The sequence below is a fragment of the Colletotrichum navitas genome (assembly GCF_030913465.1).
Source record: "Colletotrichum navitas strain CBS 125086 chromosome Unknown LY79scaffold_5, whole genome shotgun sequence".
Taxonomy (NCBI): domain Eukaryota; kingdom Fungi; phylum Ascomycota; class Sordariomycetes; order Glomerellales; family Glomerellaceae; genus Colletotrichum; species Colletotrichum navitas.
In genome coordinates, this window is record NW_026850551.1 from 478,484 (window position 1) to 495,135 (window position 16,652).

Consider the following 16,652-nt stretch of genomic DNA (forward strand, 5'->3'; position numbering starts at 1 on the left):
AATATGAGCAAGAAGCGGTGCGGTGGTAGAAGTGATCCTGTTCGCAAGGGCCTTGGCCTTACCTCATGTTTTGAGACGCTTACCCATGCGGTGCATTTTAGCTGTTGTAAGAGTGTAGTGTACCCAGTGCTTTTGCCCCACCATCCGCAATTGGTGGCATCCACTGTCTGTCCTGGGTAACAGTACTTTTCTCCCTCTCTCTCTCCCACAAGCCCGACTTTCTGTCGTTTGGTTTGAATTTCTTTCCTCCTGTTACTCTTTCCCTGCCGTTATCACCATTTCTTGACGATAGACGACCAAACACCCACAAGCAGCTGACCAGCGTCATTCCGTTGGGGCCATGGCTCCCCCGTCTCCCTCCCGCGATCCTCTTAAGGAGGAATCACGAGTCCCAGGTACAAAACGCCCTACTTTCCGTCTGTTCCGGCGCAACCCCGCCCTCGGTTCGTCTGTTGCGCATGTCACAGACAAACACTATCGCCCAATGTTCCGCGTCCACGCTCACGCCCCCCCCCCCCCTCCGAGCCCACACCCACATCCTCATCCTCTTCGCCAACGCAGATCTCGTGCTGACCGCTGCTCTTGTCGCAATGCACAGAAATCTCTTGCAACGCCTCTGATAACACCAATGTCAACCGAGACAAGATGCCCCCTCAAGATGCGCCCGCCGTCCGCTTTGCTTCTTCCGTCCAAGAGATCGCCCCAACCGTCACCACGACATCACCGACAGATACCCAGTCTCCCACCGACGCCGCTACCGGAGCGTCCTTGGCCGAAGTTACGCCTGACGAGCTGAGAGCCCTATCCAAATCCCTCCAAGGTGCACCGTTGCAGCAGCGCCGGATGAATGTCTTCGGCTTCGAACCATACTCGCTACCTGCATCTCGCGTATGTTTTCCGTCTCGTCTCTTTGTGCTTGGCCTCGGCAGCCTCGACGCTGTTTGCTTTCTGCTTAAGCGTTTTCTATGCGTCGCGTTTCACACTCTCTGCCTACCCCCCCAGACTGAGCAACACCGCTTCAGTGTTTAGACCCCTCTCCCAGTCCCCCTTCCAAACACCTCGTCTACACCACGATTATTCGGGCTTCCTCTCTATGGGGGCTTCTACCCGGGGGCTCCATTGATCAGTCTCGTGATCGTCCCAGGTACCCTACACACCTGTGATGACAACTCAACTTCTTCATTCCATCGCGCGCGCCAGCCTGCACAACCCGCTCCGTTACTGACGTGTCACTTGCAGGTTTGCTCGCGAGAGGACGAGTCCGATAACAACAGCAGATTACCAACCCCGAACTCCAGCGGGCCAAGATCGCCGCGTTTTGGTCCGTCACATCCAATGCAGTCACCTCCTTTGACACCGGCGGGGACTGATCCTTCAGATCCGGCAGCAAAGAAGAACGAGGATCAGGATGGGGACAGGAAAGCTTCCTCAAGCGAGCCCTCCGTCATCACTCCTCAAGCATCGTCCTCCCGTGATTCACCACCATCGTCGGCAAGAAAGTCCATGCCTATCCGAGGCAAATCGAGCGAGGAAGTCGCTACACGGTCAGCGTCTGCCGAGGAACGAGAATATGACACGAGGTCCCACAGGAAGGGCATGTTTTCTATCGGCGCAGGAGGATCCGTTCCTGTCTCGCGAGAGTCCAGCCCGTCTCGAGCTTCTCTGTATTACTCCAAGCCGATGACGCCCGGTGGGGACGCCAACGATCCTTACGCCGCCCACAAACGCCAACCGCCGCCGTCGAATCCGCAGCGGGGCCAGATTGACTCGAGATTTGTATTCTCGCGTAGGAAGAACAAGCATGGGTCGCCGTCTGGTTCTACGTCGAGCTTGGGCCGAGCAAGCGACAAACGACACTCGGGCCTTCTGGGTGGCCTGAAGGGCCATGGCGATGAACTGCAGGTGCCTCACGACGATTCAGCTAGTATCTCAAGCAGGCAAAGCTCATTTGCGGACCTCAAGCGGTTCTTCAAAGTCGGTGGGCATAACAAGATGAAGAGGGAAGCTTCGCCCTCCTCTGTGAGGTCTGGTGCTAGAACCCCTCCTACGAGAGGGTCGCAACACCAGCTTCCCTTTGGGGATGACCATGGTCTTTCTTCCAAGTATGGAAAGCTCGGCAGGGTGCTCGGGTCAGGTGCTGGAGGCTCTGTTAGGCTGATGAAGCGAAGTGACGATGGCGTTGTCTTCGCTGTCAAGGAGTTCCGGCCGAGACATTCATACGAAACCGAAAAGGAATATGTCAAGAAATTGACGGCCGAATTCTGCGTTGGATCGACTCTGCACCATGGCAACGTCATCGAGACGTTGGACATCCTCCAGGAGAAGGGCAAGTGGTACGAGGTCATGGAATACGCTCCGTATGACCTTTTTGCCTGTGTCATGACGGGCAAAATGACGCGTGAAGAAGTCGGTTGCTGTTTCTTGCAAATCCTCAACGGCGTGACATATCTCCACAGCATGGGCCTTGCGCATAGGGACTTGAAACTCGACAATGTCGTGGTTAGTGAGCACGGTATCATGAAGATTATCGACTTTGGTAGCGCTCATGTCTTCAAATACCCCTTTGAGAACGACATTGTGCTCGCCTCGGGTGAGTATCTCTTGCACTTAGTTTGAGAGACAAGACTGATGAGTTGTAGGTATCGTGGGATCCGATCCATACCTGGCACCCGAGGTTTATGACGAGCGAAAGTACGACCCCCAGGCGGTCGACATCTGGTCGCTTGCCATCATCTTTTGCTGTATGACCTTGCGAAGATTCCCCTGGAAGGTCCCTCGCATGACCGACAACTCATTCAAGCTCTTCGCGGCGGAGCCGACACCGGGTCACGACCCCAAGAAGCTCATCACGCTTTCTAAGTCGACCAACGATCTCGAAAACACTCCGCATCGAGATTACTTCGAGGAAGGCAAGCATCAAGCTCGTAAGCAGGAGCACAAGGAAGCTGAAGGTCGGGCATCGCAAGGAAGCTCAGCACAAGCATCAACTCGTGCCGATGGGCAGCAAACGGAAAAGAAAGAGGTCATACGGGGCCCTTGGCGAATTTTGCGCCTGCTTCCTCGCGAATCTCGGCACATCATCGGACGCATGCTTGAGATCAAGGTTAAGGAGCGCGCAACGATGCAGGAAATATTGGATGAGCCATGGGTTGCGAATACGGTCATCTGTCAGCAGCCAGAGCCTGGTCGTGTGATCCGCGCCGAGGACCACGTCCACACCCTTGAGCCACCTCAACCACCCAAGTAGGTCTTTGATGGCTACGTGGGATAAGAACTTTAGATTGCATGTTAAATGGCGTTCCGGTTGTCAAGGGACTAGGGGTGGGAATAGCTGGGACGGAAGGGGGATGCGGCGGATTATCATGATACGAGCGTCTGGCACTGAGAAAAACAGCGACGCCGCTCCCTTTTTTTCTTTTTTTTTCTTTTTCTTTTGAGCGATACAGGAGTCTCCTTCGAGATATGTAGATGCCACACTGTCGGCTCAAAATAGGTTGTATCAGGCGATTGAAGACTAGGTAGAAAGGTAGATAATGTCATTCGGTACAAATCGCACGCCCTGCGTCACCTTAACTCGAAATTGACTAGGACAGACGCAACGAGAACCGAGGAAGAATAAAGTACGAGAATATGCTCACGCCTCTTGTTCGTCAAGCGAATGCCGTGTTATGGGATCAGTATTCGACATCGACCGGACGGGTGAAGCAATGGCTGCATGAAGCGTACCCAGTCCACAGTGCTTTCGGCCATCACATTGCATATATGCACGGTGGTCTACGTGGGGCATCGGGAAATCTTTTGACCGATCGGCCCAAAAAATTGTTGACATTCTGGAAGCTCTTGGAATAGCTTCAAGGCTTAAAGCTCGCTCCTCGAATTGACTTCTTTCTCGACTGTCTGTCATCCGCCAGTTTCTCTCCACAGCCAATTCTTGCGCATCCATCCCCATTCAACTCTACAGTCACAATGGTAGGATCATGTCCTCAAGGTCCCCCTTGGGCCAGCTGCCAGCATCCTTCCCTGACCGGCCGCAGTACTTGTACTCGGGACCTCGGTAATCGCGGAGTGATGCTACGTTGGCCATTAACATCTTAGCCACTGCGATATATTCTGGTCACTAACTCGAAGTGTGTTTGCAGGCCACCTCCGTCCGCTCTATCCGCGCCCTCGTGCCCCTTCTGGACCGCGTTCTTGTTCAGCGTGTCAAGGCCGAGACCAAGACCGCCAGCGGCATCTTCCTTCCCGAGTCCAGCGTCAAAGAGCTCAACGAGGCTAAGGTTCTCGCCGTCGGCCCCGGTGCTCTTGACCGCGACGGCAAGCGGTTACCCATGGGCGTCAACTCTGGCGACCGCGTCCTGATCCCCCAGGTATGTCGAGATGGATGAATACATCTCCTCCTCCCCCCCCTCCCCCCGCCTTTGTAGTTACAAAATGCACCTGCGACCTCGGGACTATGCAGGTCGCCTAGAACGACGCATTACTTGTCAATCCTTTTCACGCATCTTGCTAGGGAGAATTGCCAAGTTGATGGGAGGGACGACGAGGAGATGGGGCGAAGACGAGTGAGACATTGAGACTTTGACGGCTGACGAGATAAATGCAGTTCGGCGGCTCTCCCGTCAAGGTTGGTGATGAGGAGTACCACCTCTTCCGCGACAGCGAGTAAGTTTGAACCCCCCCCCCCCCCCCCCCCCCCCAATATACAATTGTGGCGCAAAGCTGCGGCTTCCCATGCCCTTAGGAGATCAGATGAGCTGATTTATGTGCTTTCCCACAACAGGATCCTCGCCAAGATCAATGAGTCGGCATAAGTCCAAGGCCGCTAGGGCCGTAATAGATACCCACGAGATTTTGGCGTGTACAATACCGTGTATCAAAAGAAATTACAAAACATAAAAGCGAAAGGGACAACAAGGCCAGCCGTTGTTTCGATTGGATAACGTGAAAACTGTCTCTGGAGGAATTGGAAGAGGGCAGCTTTTGCATAGACCATGTTGTAATCTTTAAGCGTGTATTCTCAGAGTTACGATGACGCCGGGAGACGAGGGTAGTGGGCATGGCCTCGAGGGAGAAGGGAGGTTACTCCATTAGTCTTCGCTGTCGCTTATGGCCACGCCATGTCTCAATTCGCCGGGGTTTTTGATTCACGAAGAAACCTCTCCTCTCTGTCACTTTGCAAGCACCCCATTAGACAACGTGTCATCTCGGCGTGAGGCTACTTTGAATGATGTGCTGGGCGTTCTGCATATTTGCAGCATTGGGCCGATGAATGATGTGGGGCGAAAATGTCGGGAACCCATGTGCTCTCGTTGATAGTTTCAAGCTAGAGTTTGGGAGAATGTTGACACCCGTATGATGGCCATGGACGCTGCTTCTATCCAGACATGCTAGATGACACCCTTGGCGAGGGCGTGCAAGCCCGTCGTCCTCTGCACACCCGCCCGACAACTGACCCAGGAAGGGAGACAAGAAGAGGGTCAACTGCGGGTGTCCCTTTCGAGGGTGGAGACGCCAGTGCCTCGATATAACTGTGGGCTTTGCGAGATGCGAGCTTGTAGACATAAAGAGGATCAGATACTTACAGCTACTCGGTGTGCGCGTGCGTGCGTTTGTGTGTTTGTGTGTGTGTTTGTGTGTGTCTGCCCGTTTCCACAGTCTCCGTCGGGCCCGAGACGGAGAGACAGCCAAACAGACGCAAGACAACCTCGCCAGAGACGGGGTTGCTCCGATGGACTCAGATGTCTGGTGGCCACAACATGATGTACGTCAGCTACTCACTATACTAACGGCCTGTCCCTTTTCGCCAAGGCAGACTTGCTGTGCTTCTACGAAGCGCACCACAGCGTTTCTCTCCCTTGCAGGTGCACGCACATAGCCATTGTTGTGTTATGTCTGAGCGGGCTGGGCCCTCCCCGGGACCCGCGACTATGGGTAGACAGGACCACGGACGTCGGCGGCCAGGCAATCAATCAGAGTGCATGTAAAAAGAGGTTCGGCCAGTGGCCGAGCAACTCCTGTTGTTTCACTACCCGTTTTTTTTTTTGTTCTTTTTTCCCTTTGGCATGTTCCTCCTCGCACGTGGGTTCTTGCTGGAATGAGGGCCTAGGTGGAATGATGTCGAAGGTGAGTGGCGGTCGGTCCCTGGAACAATGGGATTGTGAATGGATACACGGAATGGGGGCCCGGATATTGGAAGCTAGGTACGAAGTAGTCGGCCATGTTGGAGCCTGAGGTCCTTGTCCGTGCCCTCGCCCAATACCAAGGCAGCACTGGGGGATAAACAAAACAGTTACGGGGGGTATATAGCCAATTTCAGGAAATCAGGGAAGAAGCAACAGCAGGAGATTGTGTATTGTCCACAGAGATGACAAGAACTCCGGGTCAGAGGGGATGGATAGCGGACGGATCCCAAGAGGACGGGGAGCCCAGCCGCTGAACAGGACCCCTGACGAGATGCCTCTCAACCCCCTTTTTCTCTTAACCTAGTGAATAGAGAGGCCAGGGGATACGATCCATGAGGGAATTGGAGGGAATTGATGACATGATTGTGGAGAATGCGGCTGGGCTGCGAGATTTTCGGGATCTTGTTACGATCAACGGGAGCGAATCGATTGGTGACTCTCTCTTCCCGTTCTGATTCAGGGGAGGGGGCGGCGGCTCATCTGTAACAGAAGAGCGGAGTTGCGAAAGCTTGTTGGTGTCACTGCATGCAGTAAGATGTGTACGGAGTGTTTGTTTGTAGGGTCTGGAGGCGGCGGCTGCTGGCGACACGGCGGCTGCGTATGCGCCATGTGAGTGTTTCCCAGCTGCCAATCGGAGCAAAGAGGCGTCTGTCTGTATGTTGATCCCGTGAACCCCCCCCCCCTTCCTCCCCCTTCCTCCCCCCTTCTCTGAAGAGACAAAGATGGAGGAGTCCTTGTCTCTGGCTCTGACAGCGCGGCGGCACGGCATATTTGGGACGACCCAGTCAGTGTGTTTGCCGCGCGTGACTCCTGGTCGCCAGCTAGGCCGCTGGAGAAACAGAAGCAGAGGAAATGGGTGAATGAAAGAAAGAAAGAAAGAAAAGAGAAAGATTGTTGCAACGAGGTAGAGAAACAGGGAAGGGATGTAGACGGGAAGGAAGAGATGGGAACTTTGTTTGCGAGGGAGGATCAGGAAGGAGCCCATCTGATCGTGGATCTGGTTTCTGGTTCCAGTCCTGGTCCTGGTCCTGGTCCGGGTGTCTGAAACTCCCTTTTGCCCCTCCTTGACCTGGTCTTTGCTTTTGTAGCTTGCGCAACTTTGCAGTCAGGCTTAAGGACGTTATGAGTGCTTAAGTGTGCTTAAGTGTTCGTTTCTAATTGTTTCAAAGCCGTTGGTTTAAGAAAAGGATGTGCAAACTATACTGTGTTTGTGCGTGTTTGGGGCCAATTAAGGTACGGATGGATGCCGTAAGCATGCGGCGGATATGCCTGGCGGGAGCCCAGCCGTCAGCCCAGAAGCGGGAGTTAATTGAATGTCTTGTTTCAATACTGGAATGGTTCGTCCCGTCATCTTCCCACCTCGATGCAATGACATGTGCTTTCTTATTCTTCGCTACCCCTGTACTCCGTACTAAATAAAGTGAACCGTCGCGACTTCAGACCAACGAAGACTAGACTAGACTAGACCAGACCAGATGTCGATAGCTTGCCTATCCAGGAGACAAGTTTCTCCTGCCGACACTATTATCAACAGACCAAACGCCTCATCTCGGCACAACGACGCCAAGTGAAACCCCAAAGCTGGGGAGGTTGGAAGCTGGCATGGCTAGCGGCGCCTCTGGTTCCAAACCCCTGGCTCCTCCCGTTGCCTCTATCGATTTGATTTGACTCGTCTCATTCCACGAGCCTGGGCCATGCCGGCGCTGGCATCAACTAGGCCAGCTCTACTCAGTAGTACCCAGGGAGATCGGCAAATCTTAAACCCTGATTCAATTCTGGTTTGACATGTTCCCTTGCCTGCTCAGACAAACACACAGAGAGCATCATCGTCATCATCGTCATCATCATCCACATCATCCACATCATCCTCTCGGGACGAAAAGAAAAGGATGAAAAAAAAAAATCGAATTCCTAGCGCGGCATGGCCAAGACGACTCCATCTGCAGCTGCCGCCGCTTCGCTTCCTGGGAAAGGAAGTTTCCCATACAAGAGCGCAGACCGTTGTGCGGGTTGCCAAGTACCGGTATACGTATGGAGGCGCTCGCCTGGCCCCCACGTGTACAGCTCCTCTGACCCCTAGGTCGGAGGAGACTTCCTCTTCTCCATCTGGAATACGTAGTGATAGCAACAGTGCGCGTCTACACTACCTAGGTAGTCCGCTATCTCGGCTCCTGGTCGATCCGTTGCTTCTCTGGTTTGCCCTCTGCCTTGGAATGCCACCCACTAATTCCCCGGCGGGACGGGCGACTCGGTGCCACGCCACGTTTTCTAGGGGTAACGGGCAAGGGTAAGGGTGGGTTGGGACGCCATCCGTAGCGCCGCCCACTTTCGTTTCATGTTGCCCGCCCCGTTTGTTTACCCACTAGCGCACGCCACGAGGCCCTGCAATAAGAACATATTTCGGCGTTTGCCAATGCTGGCCGTCTTGGCAAAAGGCACACAAGCGGCAGCATCCTTCCAGTCGGCCAGGCTTCCTCCACCTCTCTTACGAGCGAGCGCTTTGCTCTTCTCATTGCATATCCCCTGTATCCCGGCCGTACCATGGCCTGAAATCCTTGGGCCGGTTCCTCGGTTAGGCATAGCTGCGGATGGCGACATCTATCACTCTCGCCCCCTTGCCTCTTGGAACGTCGCCCAGCGGCGACAATTTTCCTTGTCCAAAGCTTGCCTCTTCGGCAGAGGACCGCGCTAGCGCCGCTCCATGTAGCACCCTCCTGCAAGGCGGGAACCGGTGCGGAAGCCCAACGCACCATCAGGGGGAGAAGAGAAGAGGGGAGGGGAGGGAGATAGGGTAGGGTGAGGACCCGGACAGCTGCAAGGTACCAGAGGCGCCAGAGATGAAATGGATAAGGGCTGACCTGCAGGAGCGGAGCTGTACGGATACATCCAATCCAGTGTAAGGAGGGAAGGGGGCGGGCGGGCGGTTGTGCCTTTGGCGCACAGCGAGTTGGGGGTGAGAGTGCCACTATTCGCTGCGCAAACCCCAGCTAGTCTTATTTTTCCTTCCAGCAGGATGACGGAGCCTCGGAGGGGGCCAAGGGCCACGGACAAGGGGGCAGAGGGAAACGACCTCCCTGCTTGGGTCATGAAGGGCCGCGGTCTTGAACGGTTGGTTGGTTGATATAAATCCATCTCTGGCCCTCGATAACGGGCCTCCCTGTTTTGTTTCTCAACCCCATCGCGTTCTGTACACAGCTGGTCGCTGATCCACACTCCCTTATTGTTCGCTTTCTTTTTGAACGAACCTTCCATTCCTTATACCCAGTTGAGCCTCGATATCTTTTTGAGTCGTTGCTCCCTTCAGTCTCTCGTCCAGCACGAAGTTACTGTTGACCAGTCCGTTCCTTGACACAGGCAAAGCCCAGAGCTTACACCTCGAAACCAACTACATTTCAGTCCTTCTAGACCGGTCGACTTCGCCCTTTTTCGAAACTCTTATCGATTTCCATTGATCTCGACTTCAGCAGGCCTGCTTTCAGTCGCATACAGAAACGCCTCCGTTCCACGCAACCAGAGAGCAAAACACTCACCAGGATACCCAACTCTCAAACAAACCATCAAGATGAAGTTCTTCACTGCTGCCCTCGCCTTGGCTTCCGCCGCCAACGCCCATACCCTTTTCTCGGAGCTCTACATCAACGGCAAGTCCCAGGGCGATGCTACCTGCATCCGTATGCCCAAGGATGGCGCCACCTCCACCTCCCCCGTCGCCGGGCTGACTAGCCAGGACATGGCTTGCGGTAAGTCACCCATCCTCATGGCGTCATAACGTCCGGACTTAACCCCCTTATACTCATCCTTCTCTCACAGGCAAGGACGGCCAGATCGCCGCCGCCTACACTTGCGCCGCCCCCGGCAGCGCCCAGCTGACCTTCGAGTTCCGCCAGTGGCCCGACAAGCGCCAAGAGGGATCTATTGACCCCTCTCACAAGGGCCCTTGCGCCGTCTACGTCAAGAAGGTTGACGACATGACCTCTCCCGCCGCCGGCCCCGGCTGGTTCAAGATCTGGGATGAGGGCTATGACGAATCCACTCAGAAGTGGTGCGTCGACAAACTCATCGACAACAAGGGTCTTCTCACCGTCGAGCTCCCCTCCGGCCTCCCTGCTGGCTACTACCTTGTCCGCACTGAGGTCCTCGCCCTCCACCAGGCCGTCAGCCTGAAGGACCCCCAGTACTACGTCGGCTGCGCCCAGATCTACATCCAGAACGGCCCTTCGGGAGCCCTCGAGATTCCCTCCGAGTACGCCGTTAGCATCCCCGGCTACATCGATGGCTCTGAACCCGGCAACAACTTCAACCTCTACGATAACCCCAAGTTCCCCTACCCCATTCCCGGCCCCCAGTCCTTCAGCCCCACCGGCACTTCCTTGAGCGTCAAGGCCGTCTCGTTCGAGGATGGTGTCCCAGGCGACTGCCTGATCAAGAACGCCAACTGGTGCGGTAAGGCCGTCGCGGCCTACAGCTCCGAGACGGGCTGCTGGGCCGGCGTTGACGCCTGCTACGCTCAGGGTGATGAATGCTTCAACTCGGCCCCGCCGACCGGCGCCAGCAACTGCTACATCTGGAACGACAAGATGTGCAAGGGCCTCGAGGCTCAGTGCCGGGCCAAGAACTTCAACGGTCCCCCCGAGATCGAGATGGAGGCGACCACCTCCTCCCCGCCTGGCCCCATCCCCGCCGCCGTGAACCTCAACCTGCTCGGCGGCTCTTCCAACTCTAACACCGGCTCCGCCGCCGCTTCCCCTGCCGCCGCTTCCCCTGCCGCCACTTCCCCTATCGCCGCTTCTGCTCCCTCCAAGGCCGCCGTGGCTTCTGCTGCCGCCTCCTCCGCCGCTGCCGCCACCCCCGTGGCCGAGTACGCCCCCGAAGAGCCCGCTGCTACCAGCAAACCCGCTCCCACCTTCGCTGCCGTCTCCTCTGCGGCCCCGGTCCCGGCTACTTCCACCGCTGCCGCCCCTGCCGCCCCCACCGCCTCTAACGGCCTCAAGATCTCCACTGACGGCACCTGCGGTGGCGAGACCGGTCTCACCTGCGAGGGCAGCAAGTTCGGCGCCTGCTGCTCCTCCAGCGGCAAGTGCGGCAGCAAGATCCTTCAGTGCAGACCCTCGTGCGGCTGCCAGAGCAAGTTCGGTCTCTGCCTCGAGCCGGCCAGCCTCCGCAAGAGCACACACTAAGAGAGAGGCCGCGCCGCTCTTTTCATCACATCACGACAACAAGAGAAAAGACCGTGATTATGACGATTATGAAAAAGGAAACAAAATCACAACCGAGGGTCTTTTCCATCGCCGGATACCTTCTCTTCGCTTTGAGATTTCTGTTTTTGCAATTGTTTGCAGCCCATAGTTCTTATGGGTTCTACTAGGGGAAGGGAATGCCGAGACTGGTGAACATATCACGGCTAGGGGTTTTAGGAGAGCGGTTTATAAGTGACGGTGTGGGGGAAAAAAGGCACCGGGACAAGAAGTCATGGTCATGTTTGGGGGGTCTTTTCGCTGGGTTTGCTTTTCTCCTGTAACATTCTTGTATATAGTCTGTACAATTCTTTCCAACATTGGATTTTGAAGCTGCGTCTTTGCTTGCCATCACCGTTATTTGTCTTGTGTTTGCTTGGTACCAGGCTCTCCACCTTATGAAGCGGACACCTTTGCCATTGAATTCTCAGGATGAAATGCAGTATAGAAGAAATCAGATGCCTGAGATTGAGAGACGTGTTCCTGAGGCCCTTTCGCTTCTTACATGCGAATCTACATCCCATCAGCTTGACTTTGAATCACATATCATGTGGACCATTCATGTCTTCCCGTTTTTTTTTTTTTGAAAGGATGAACAAGAAATGTCCCTTATGCCAGGCCAAGAGATGCAGAGCAAACATAACGCCATCGATACGGGCGCTGTAAGACTGTATTGCATCAAGGCCCTCCAAGGCAAATTGAACAAAGTGGGCGTGAGTTTGGTTCCATTGCCGGCTAGTAGCTCGACCGTAATCGAACCTCTCGAATTACCTGCTTCTTAGACGGTTCTTGATCTGCTGACTTGTCCTTTGTGACGGCCGCTCGATAGAAGCCGTTGGAGAACGTAAGCCTCCCGTCAATTTCTAGTATCAACCAACAAGAGGATGACCGTGGCTTTCACCTAGCCGAGGCCCGTTTCACCATTCAAACCCGCCTGAATCCAACTTGATTTATTTCTATTCTATGAGTATGACTGGGCACAAATCCTAGGTCGGTTTCAAGTGCTTTTGAGAGATTGCAGAGCTCAGACGTATGTTCTTCCATGTGGGATGTGGTGCCGAGACACTGAATACCGATATACTGCCTGCAGATTAGGATATGGCATCCAGAGCTTCCAGTGTATTTGGTAGGACCAGCATCGAAAAACAGACCATGGCTCAAGGTTGGGTATCCAAGCCCGCTTAAATTTCGATGTGGAATATTCTTCACTTTCAGCCTTCGAACCAAACCGTGTTTGGCTTCACACCGCGATGGCTTCATTATCTGAGGATCCCTACCTTCTACTCCCGCGTCCCGAAGACTAGAACCCAGATAGCCAACCACACAGTTCACTTAAGCAGCAGACCAGGGACCCGTCGCTTCCTACTGATGAGCTCGTCGTCAGTGCACGCGGTCCCACGTAATGACATTGGCCCCAGTGATTGTTCTCCTCCTCATATTCCCCGGTGACGTTCGGCCGGGTCACCACCAACTCGTCAAGATCTTCGACATCTCGGCCACCCCCCTGAGGATTTTAGCCTATTGATCCGGGACCACGGGTGGCCGGAATCCCCGGTCTCTCGTCTCGAAAATGAATAAATAGGTCGATCCGGAGCACCCTGCCTCCTTCGTCGCAGTCTTCTCTCATGGAAAACAAAAATCCATGCGAATCGAGACACGCATGTCATCTGAACACGACGATCCCCACAGGGGGTATCCTTATCGCGACCCGCCAGTTGCAAAGACAGCAAAAAAAAAAAAAAGAAAAAAAAAAAAAAAGGACAAACTTTGGACGCAAGAATTACGGTACACTCCAACCTCCCCCCAAAACGGCCTAGTAGTGGCTTTCCCTGCCTGCAGCCCCCGCGATTCACCTTGCCAGTGGGAGGGGAAGGGGACGGTCGGAATTACCCTTCGGCCTATGAGCTCATCATAGTCGCGGGCTGCCCCCACCCCCCCTTCGCCAAGCTTATCTGCCCTCCCTTGCACAGGTCCCCTGGAAGGGATGAGATGACAACCAACCGCGGAAATTCTATCTTGCCAAGTGTCCCTGCGCTTGCGAGAGAGCTTTCCGAAAAAACACAACACTACCCTAGTAAACCGCACCTCGGATTCCCGCAGCCTATTGACGATCCCAAAAAGCTCCATATATATATATATCGAAGTACGCGGAGGAATAAAAAAAAGGGACAACAAAGAATGGCTCGTTCTTGGAAGCCCGTCTTCTGGGCCCTTTTCCTGCTGGTACAGCTGGGCATCGCGTCGTCCGTGGCCGAGAAGCTTGGCTTCTCAGGCAAGACTGTCGCCGACCTCAGTCTCGAGGAGCTCGACGAGCAGCTGCAGGTGAGAGATGGCTTGCCAATGGGCGCCGCATTCACATTGCCTCGCGTGCAGAAGCAGGAGAATAGGATTGATACGCAGGCATGGAATGCTAACTACCCGTCATCACGCAGCAATGCTCTGTGGTCCAGAGCCTCACGGCCGATAAGCTGTCCAAGCTGAACGACACCCCCTCTCTTCTCTCCCGCGCCTTCGGCGTCCTCTTCCCCGGCTCGCCCGCCGTCAACGCCATTCTCGCCACCCTCTACATCTCCGGCCCGCCCAACTTCCTCTTGGCCCTGTGTCCGCCCAACATCGACCCCTCCTCGCTCTCCGTCATGGTCGCCTTCGCCGTTGGCGGGCTCATGGGCGACACCCTCTTCCACCTGCTGCCCGAGATTTTCCTCGGCGAGGATGAGCCCGAGCGCGCGCGCCTGGTCCTCGTCGAGCCGAACCGCAACCTGCTCCTCGGCGTCGCCATCCTCGTCGGCTTCATGACGTTCGTGGCCATGGACAAGGGCCTGCGGATTGCCACCGGCGGGGCGGGTCACTCCCACGACCATGGCGGGCACTCGCACGCCGAGGCAAAGGCCGAGGGTGCGTCGTCGGCTGTGGAGAAGACGGGCGAGCTTAAGTCACGGAAGAAGAAGGCCAACGGCGCCGGCCCCACCGGCGTCGCGGCGGACAAGACGGACAAGGAGATGAACCCCAGCGTCAAGCTCGCAGGTTACCTCAACTTGATGTACGGCCTTCCTCTCTCAACTCCTTGCCGCGGGCGGCGACTATGTCACCGATTATGGGGCCTCGGGCAACAGCCTACCCATTTCTTGAGTATTCGACTAACCTCGACCTTTTAGCGCCGACTTCACGCACAACATCACCGACGGTCTGGCCATGTCAGCTAGCTTCTACGCCTCCCCAACCATCGGCGCCACCACAACGGTTGCAGTCTTCTTCCACGAGATCCCTCACGAGGTCGGCGACTTCGCTCTGCTGGTGCAATCCGGCTTCAGCAAGAAGGCGGCCATGGGCGCACAGTTCGTGACCGCGCTCGGCGCACTCCTGGGGACCCTCATTGGCATCGCCGTCCAGGAGCTCGGGAGCGGCTCCGGCGACGGCGCCATGGCGCGCAACGCGGGGCTGTGGGGAACCAGCTTGGTGAGTCCAGCAGTTGTGCTAACGCATACGTATATGGCCATGATGCAACGTGCTAACGATGTCGGCAGACCTGGGGCGATATGCTTCTTCCCTTCACGGCGGGTACTTTCCTCTATGTGGGCACGGTTGCCGTTATTCCCGAGCTGCTGGAGACGGGCCCGAACAAGATGGCCGAGCTACGTAAGACGCTGGTGCAATTCGCTGCCATCGCTGTGGGCGCCGGTATTATGCTGTATATTTCGTGGCATGACTGATCCATCCCCCTGCACGACTTAGATGTTCCGCAAATAGACGTGCCTAGGACACTCCCGACGGTGAGCAGGTTGGGAGGTCAACAGAATAGAAGAGCCGGATTCCGCTTTCACGCCTACGGCGCAGTAAGCTTAGGGACGCGTTAATGGCTTGCACTAATCAAAATGGTGTAGACGTGGCAGAGACCGCGTGGACGGCGCCCCAACGACTTGGTTGAAGGATTTTTCTTCCTAACTGTCTTTGGTAGAAAGGTGCGGGCGCAAAAGATGGCTTTTTCCCCCCTGGAGAAGTTGGGGTAAAGTACACCAGGTAGAGGGACATGTAAGCTCGAGTACCTTGGCCGGAATAGCGATACTTGGTGACACGAAGAAACAAAAAACTTGCAGAGACTGGCGGAATGAGTTCGTGATGAGGATGCAGTGCTCCGACGACGCCTTCTTCGCAATGGCTGTTAGGCGAAAGACGACAACATCAGGCTGGCCCAACACCCTCCTGGGACTGCGTGTAGATGGATGGCATGTCATGAATTTTTAATTTTTTTGGCAGAGCACGCAATAAGGCCAAGCAAATTACTGTACTGGCGCAATGCGGCCCCGGGTATGATGTTTGTTCCAGCCACCTACCTAGGAGAGGATTATGATTCCCGGGCGGGCAAGGCACCCAGCACGGATTGATAATGATAGGGGTCGGTCGGTAAGGCTATTGTTGACTCTTTGCGACTGCCACCGGCTTAGACAGTTGGTCCAAGGTGAGCATGTGAGACCGACCACCCACACTGTTGCTAGTGCTGCAACCCGATTGACATGAGGCGCCCGGCAGGGCGCGCACTGAACAAAAGTTGCGTCGCAAGGCGGCTTAGTCAACAAAGAGGTCAGCGCTTGTTATTGAGATCAACATGAAGGCATCTCTTCAAGAAGTCTGGGAATGAACTAATTAGTGAGCATACCTATATACCGCTCAGTTGGCTCTCCCGTGCCTCCCCTCGGTTGAAGACGGAACCCATCATAGGGCGGTCTAGCCATAGACGTCGAGCAATCAGCCCATGTTTGCGGAAGTGCCGCACTTGGGTAATTCATCCAGCCTTTCGTTCCGGGTATGGGATATCAACGGCGCGTTGGTGCTCTAGTAAACGTACATCGTGGTTCGATCGACGATCAGGCTTCCTTCATCTCAGGAGAAAGGAGACTAGAACTCGCCAGGGAGGGGGAGGCTTCACCGCCGTCAGACCTCAAGACATCTTGACAGAAGATGACGGACACTATTATGCCGCGGCCACCCACGGTTTCGTTTGTCGTCGGCTGAAAGTGGATATACAAAGGGATTGCACCAGTTTAAACTAACATGGTCCCCAAACCGACTGGGAGAGCCCACAATTATCTCCTGTTTTCCCAGACGCATGTATGCTTCTGTCCCATATGCACCCCCCTGGCTCGGGATGGGCAGTCGACAAAGCATCGCAGCTTTAGCTGCTGCTCACTTCAGAGCCGCAAGGTATGCAGCGATGGGCCGTGTGCTGTCATCTGAAGAG

General features: G+C 55.2%; 5 protein-coding genes across 5 annotated transcripts; 4 read left to right on the forward strand and 1 right to left on the reverse strand.

The window, feature by feature from the left end:
* The first annotated feature begins 517 nt into the window (after nucleotides 1-517).
* Nucleotides 518-3,705, forward strand: LY79DRAFT_538784 (kinase-like domain-containing protein). Its single transcript, XM_060556773.1, has 3 exons — nucleotides 518-888; nucleotides 1,240-2,590; nucleotides 2,640-3,705. The coding sequence occupies exons 1-3, from the start codon at nucleotides 646-648 to the stop codon at nucleotides 3,245-3,247; spliced, it is 2,202 nt and encodes a 733-aa protein (XP_060419012.1). The 5' UTR covers nucleotides 518-645; the 3' UTR covers nucleotides 3,248-3,705.
* A 431-nt stretch (nucleotides 3,706-4,136) lies between these two features.
* LY79DRAFT_506170 (chaperonin 10 kDa subunit) lies at nucleotides 4,137-4,666 on the forward strand (the record flags this gene model as incomplete). The annotated part of the gene is made up of 2 exons (XM_060553694.1): nucleotides 4,137-4,367; nucleotides 4,604-4,666. Coding segments are annotated over 2 exons (294 nt in total), but the record flags the coding sequence as incomplete, so codon positions are not given.
* A 4,135-nt stretch (nucleotides 4,667-8,801) lies between these two features.
* Nucleotides 8,802-9,792, reverse strand: LY79DRAFT_285613 (uncharacterized protein). The gene has a single exon (XM_060552155.1). It carries the CDS (start codon nucleotides 9,432-9,434, stop codon nucleotides 8,871-8,873), a length of 564 nt encoding a protein of 187 aa, XP_060419014.1. The 5' UTR covers nucleotides 9,435-9,792; the 3' UTR covers nucleotides 8,802-8,870.
* On the forward strand, nucleotides 9,745-11,359 carry LY79DRAFT_506438 (glycosyl hydrolase family 61-domain-containing protein; the record flags this gene model as incomplete). Its single annotated transcript, XM_060553720.1, has 2 exons — nucleotides 9,745-9,922; nucleotides 9,993-11,359. The coding sequence occupies 2 exons, from the start codon at nucleotides 9,745-9,747 to the stop codon at nucleotides 11,357-11,359; spliced, it is 1,545 nt and encodes a 514-aa protein (XP_060419015.1).
* Nucleotides 11,360-13,594: 2,235 nt separating this feature from the next.
* LY79DRAFT_506500 (ZIP zinc transporter) lies at nucleotides 13,595-15,126 on the forward strand (the record flags this gene model as incomplete). The annotated part of the gene is made up of 4 exons (XM_060553726.1): nucleotides 13,595-13,738; nucleotides 13,849-14,456; nucleotides 14,572-14,872; nucleotides 14,941-15,126. The coding sequence occupies 4 exons, from the start codon at nucleotides 13,595-13,597 to the stop codon at nucleotides 15,124-15,126; spliced, it is 1,239 nt and encodes a 412-aa protein (XP_060419016.1).
* Nucleotides 15,127-16,652: the final 1,526 nt, after the last annotated feature.

Bases quoted from the DNA above. Each gene is read 5' to 3' on its own strand.
- LY79DRAFT_285613 (XM_060552155.1), bottom strand. From the start codon at position 9,434: ATGGAAGGTTCGTTCAAAAAGAAAGCGAACAATAAGGGAGTGTGGATC.
- LY79DRAFT_538784 (XM_060556773.1), top strand. From the start codon at position 646: ATGCCCCCTCAAGATGCGCCCGCCGTCCGCTTTGCTTCTTCCGTCCAA. The intron at 889-1,239 runs GTATGTTTTCCG...TGTCACTTGCAG, and splicing joins ACTCGCTACCTGCATCTCGC to GTTTGCTCGCGAGAGGACGA. The intron at 2,591-2,639 runs GTGAGTATCTCT...GATGAGTTGTAG, and splicing joins CGACATTGTGCTCGCCTCGG to GTATCGTGGGATCCGATCCA.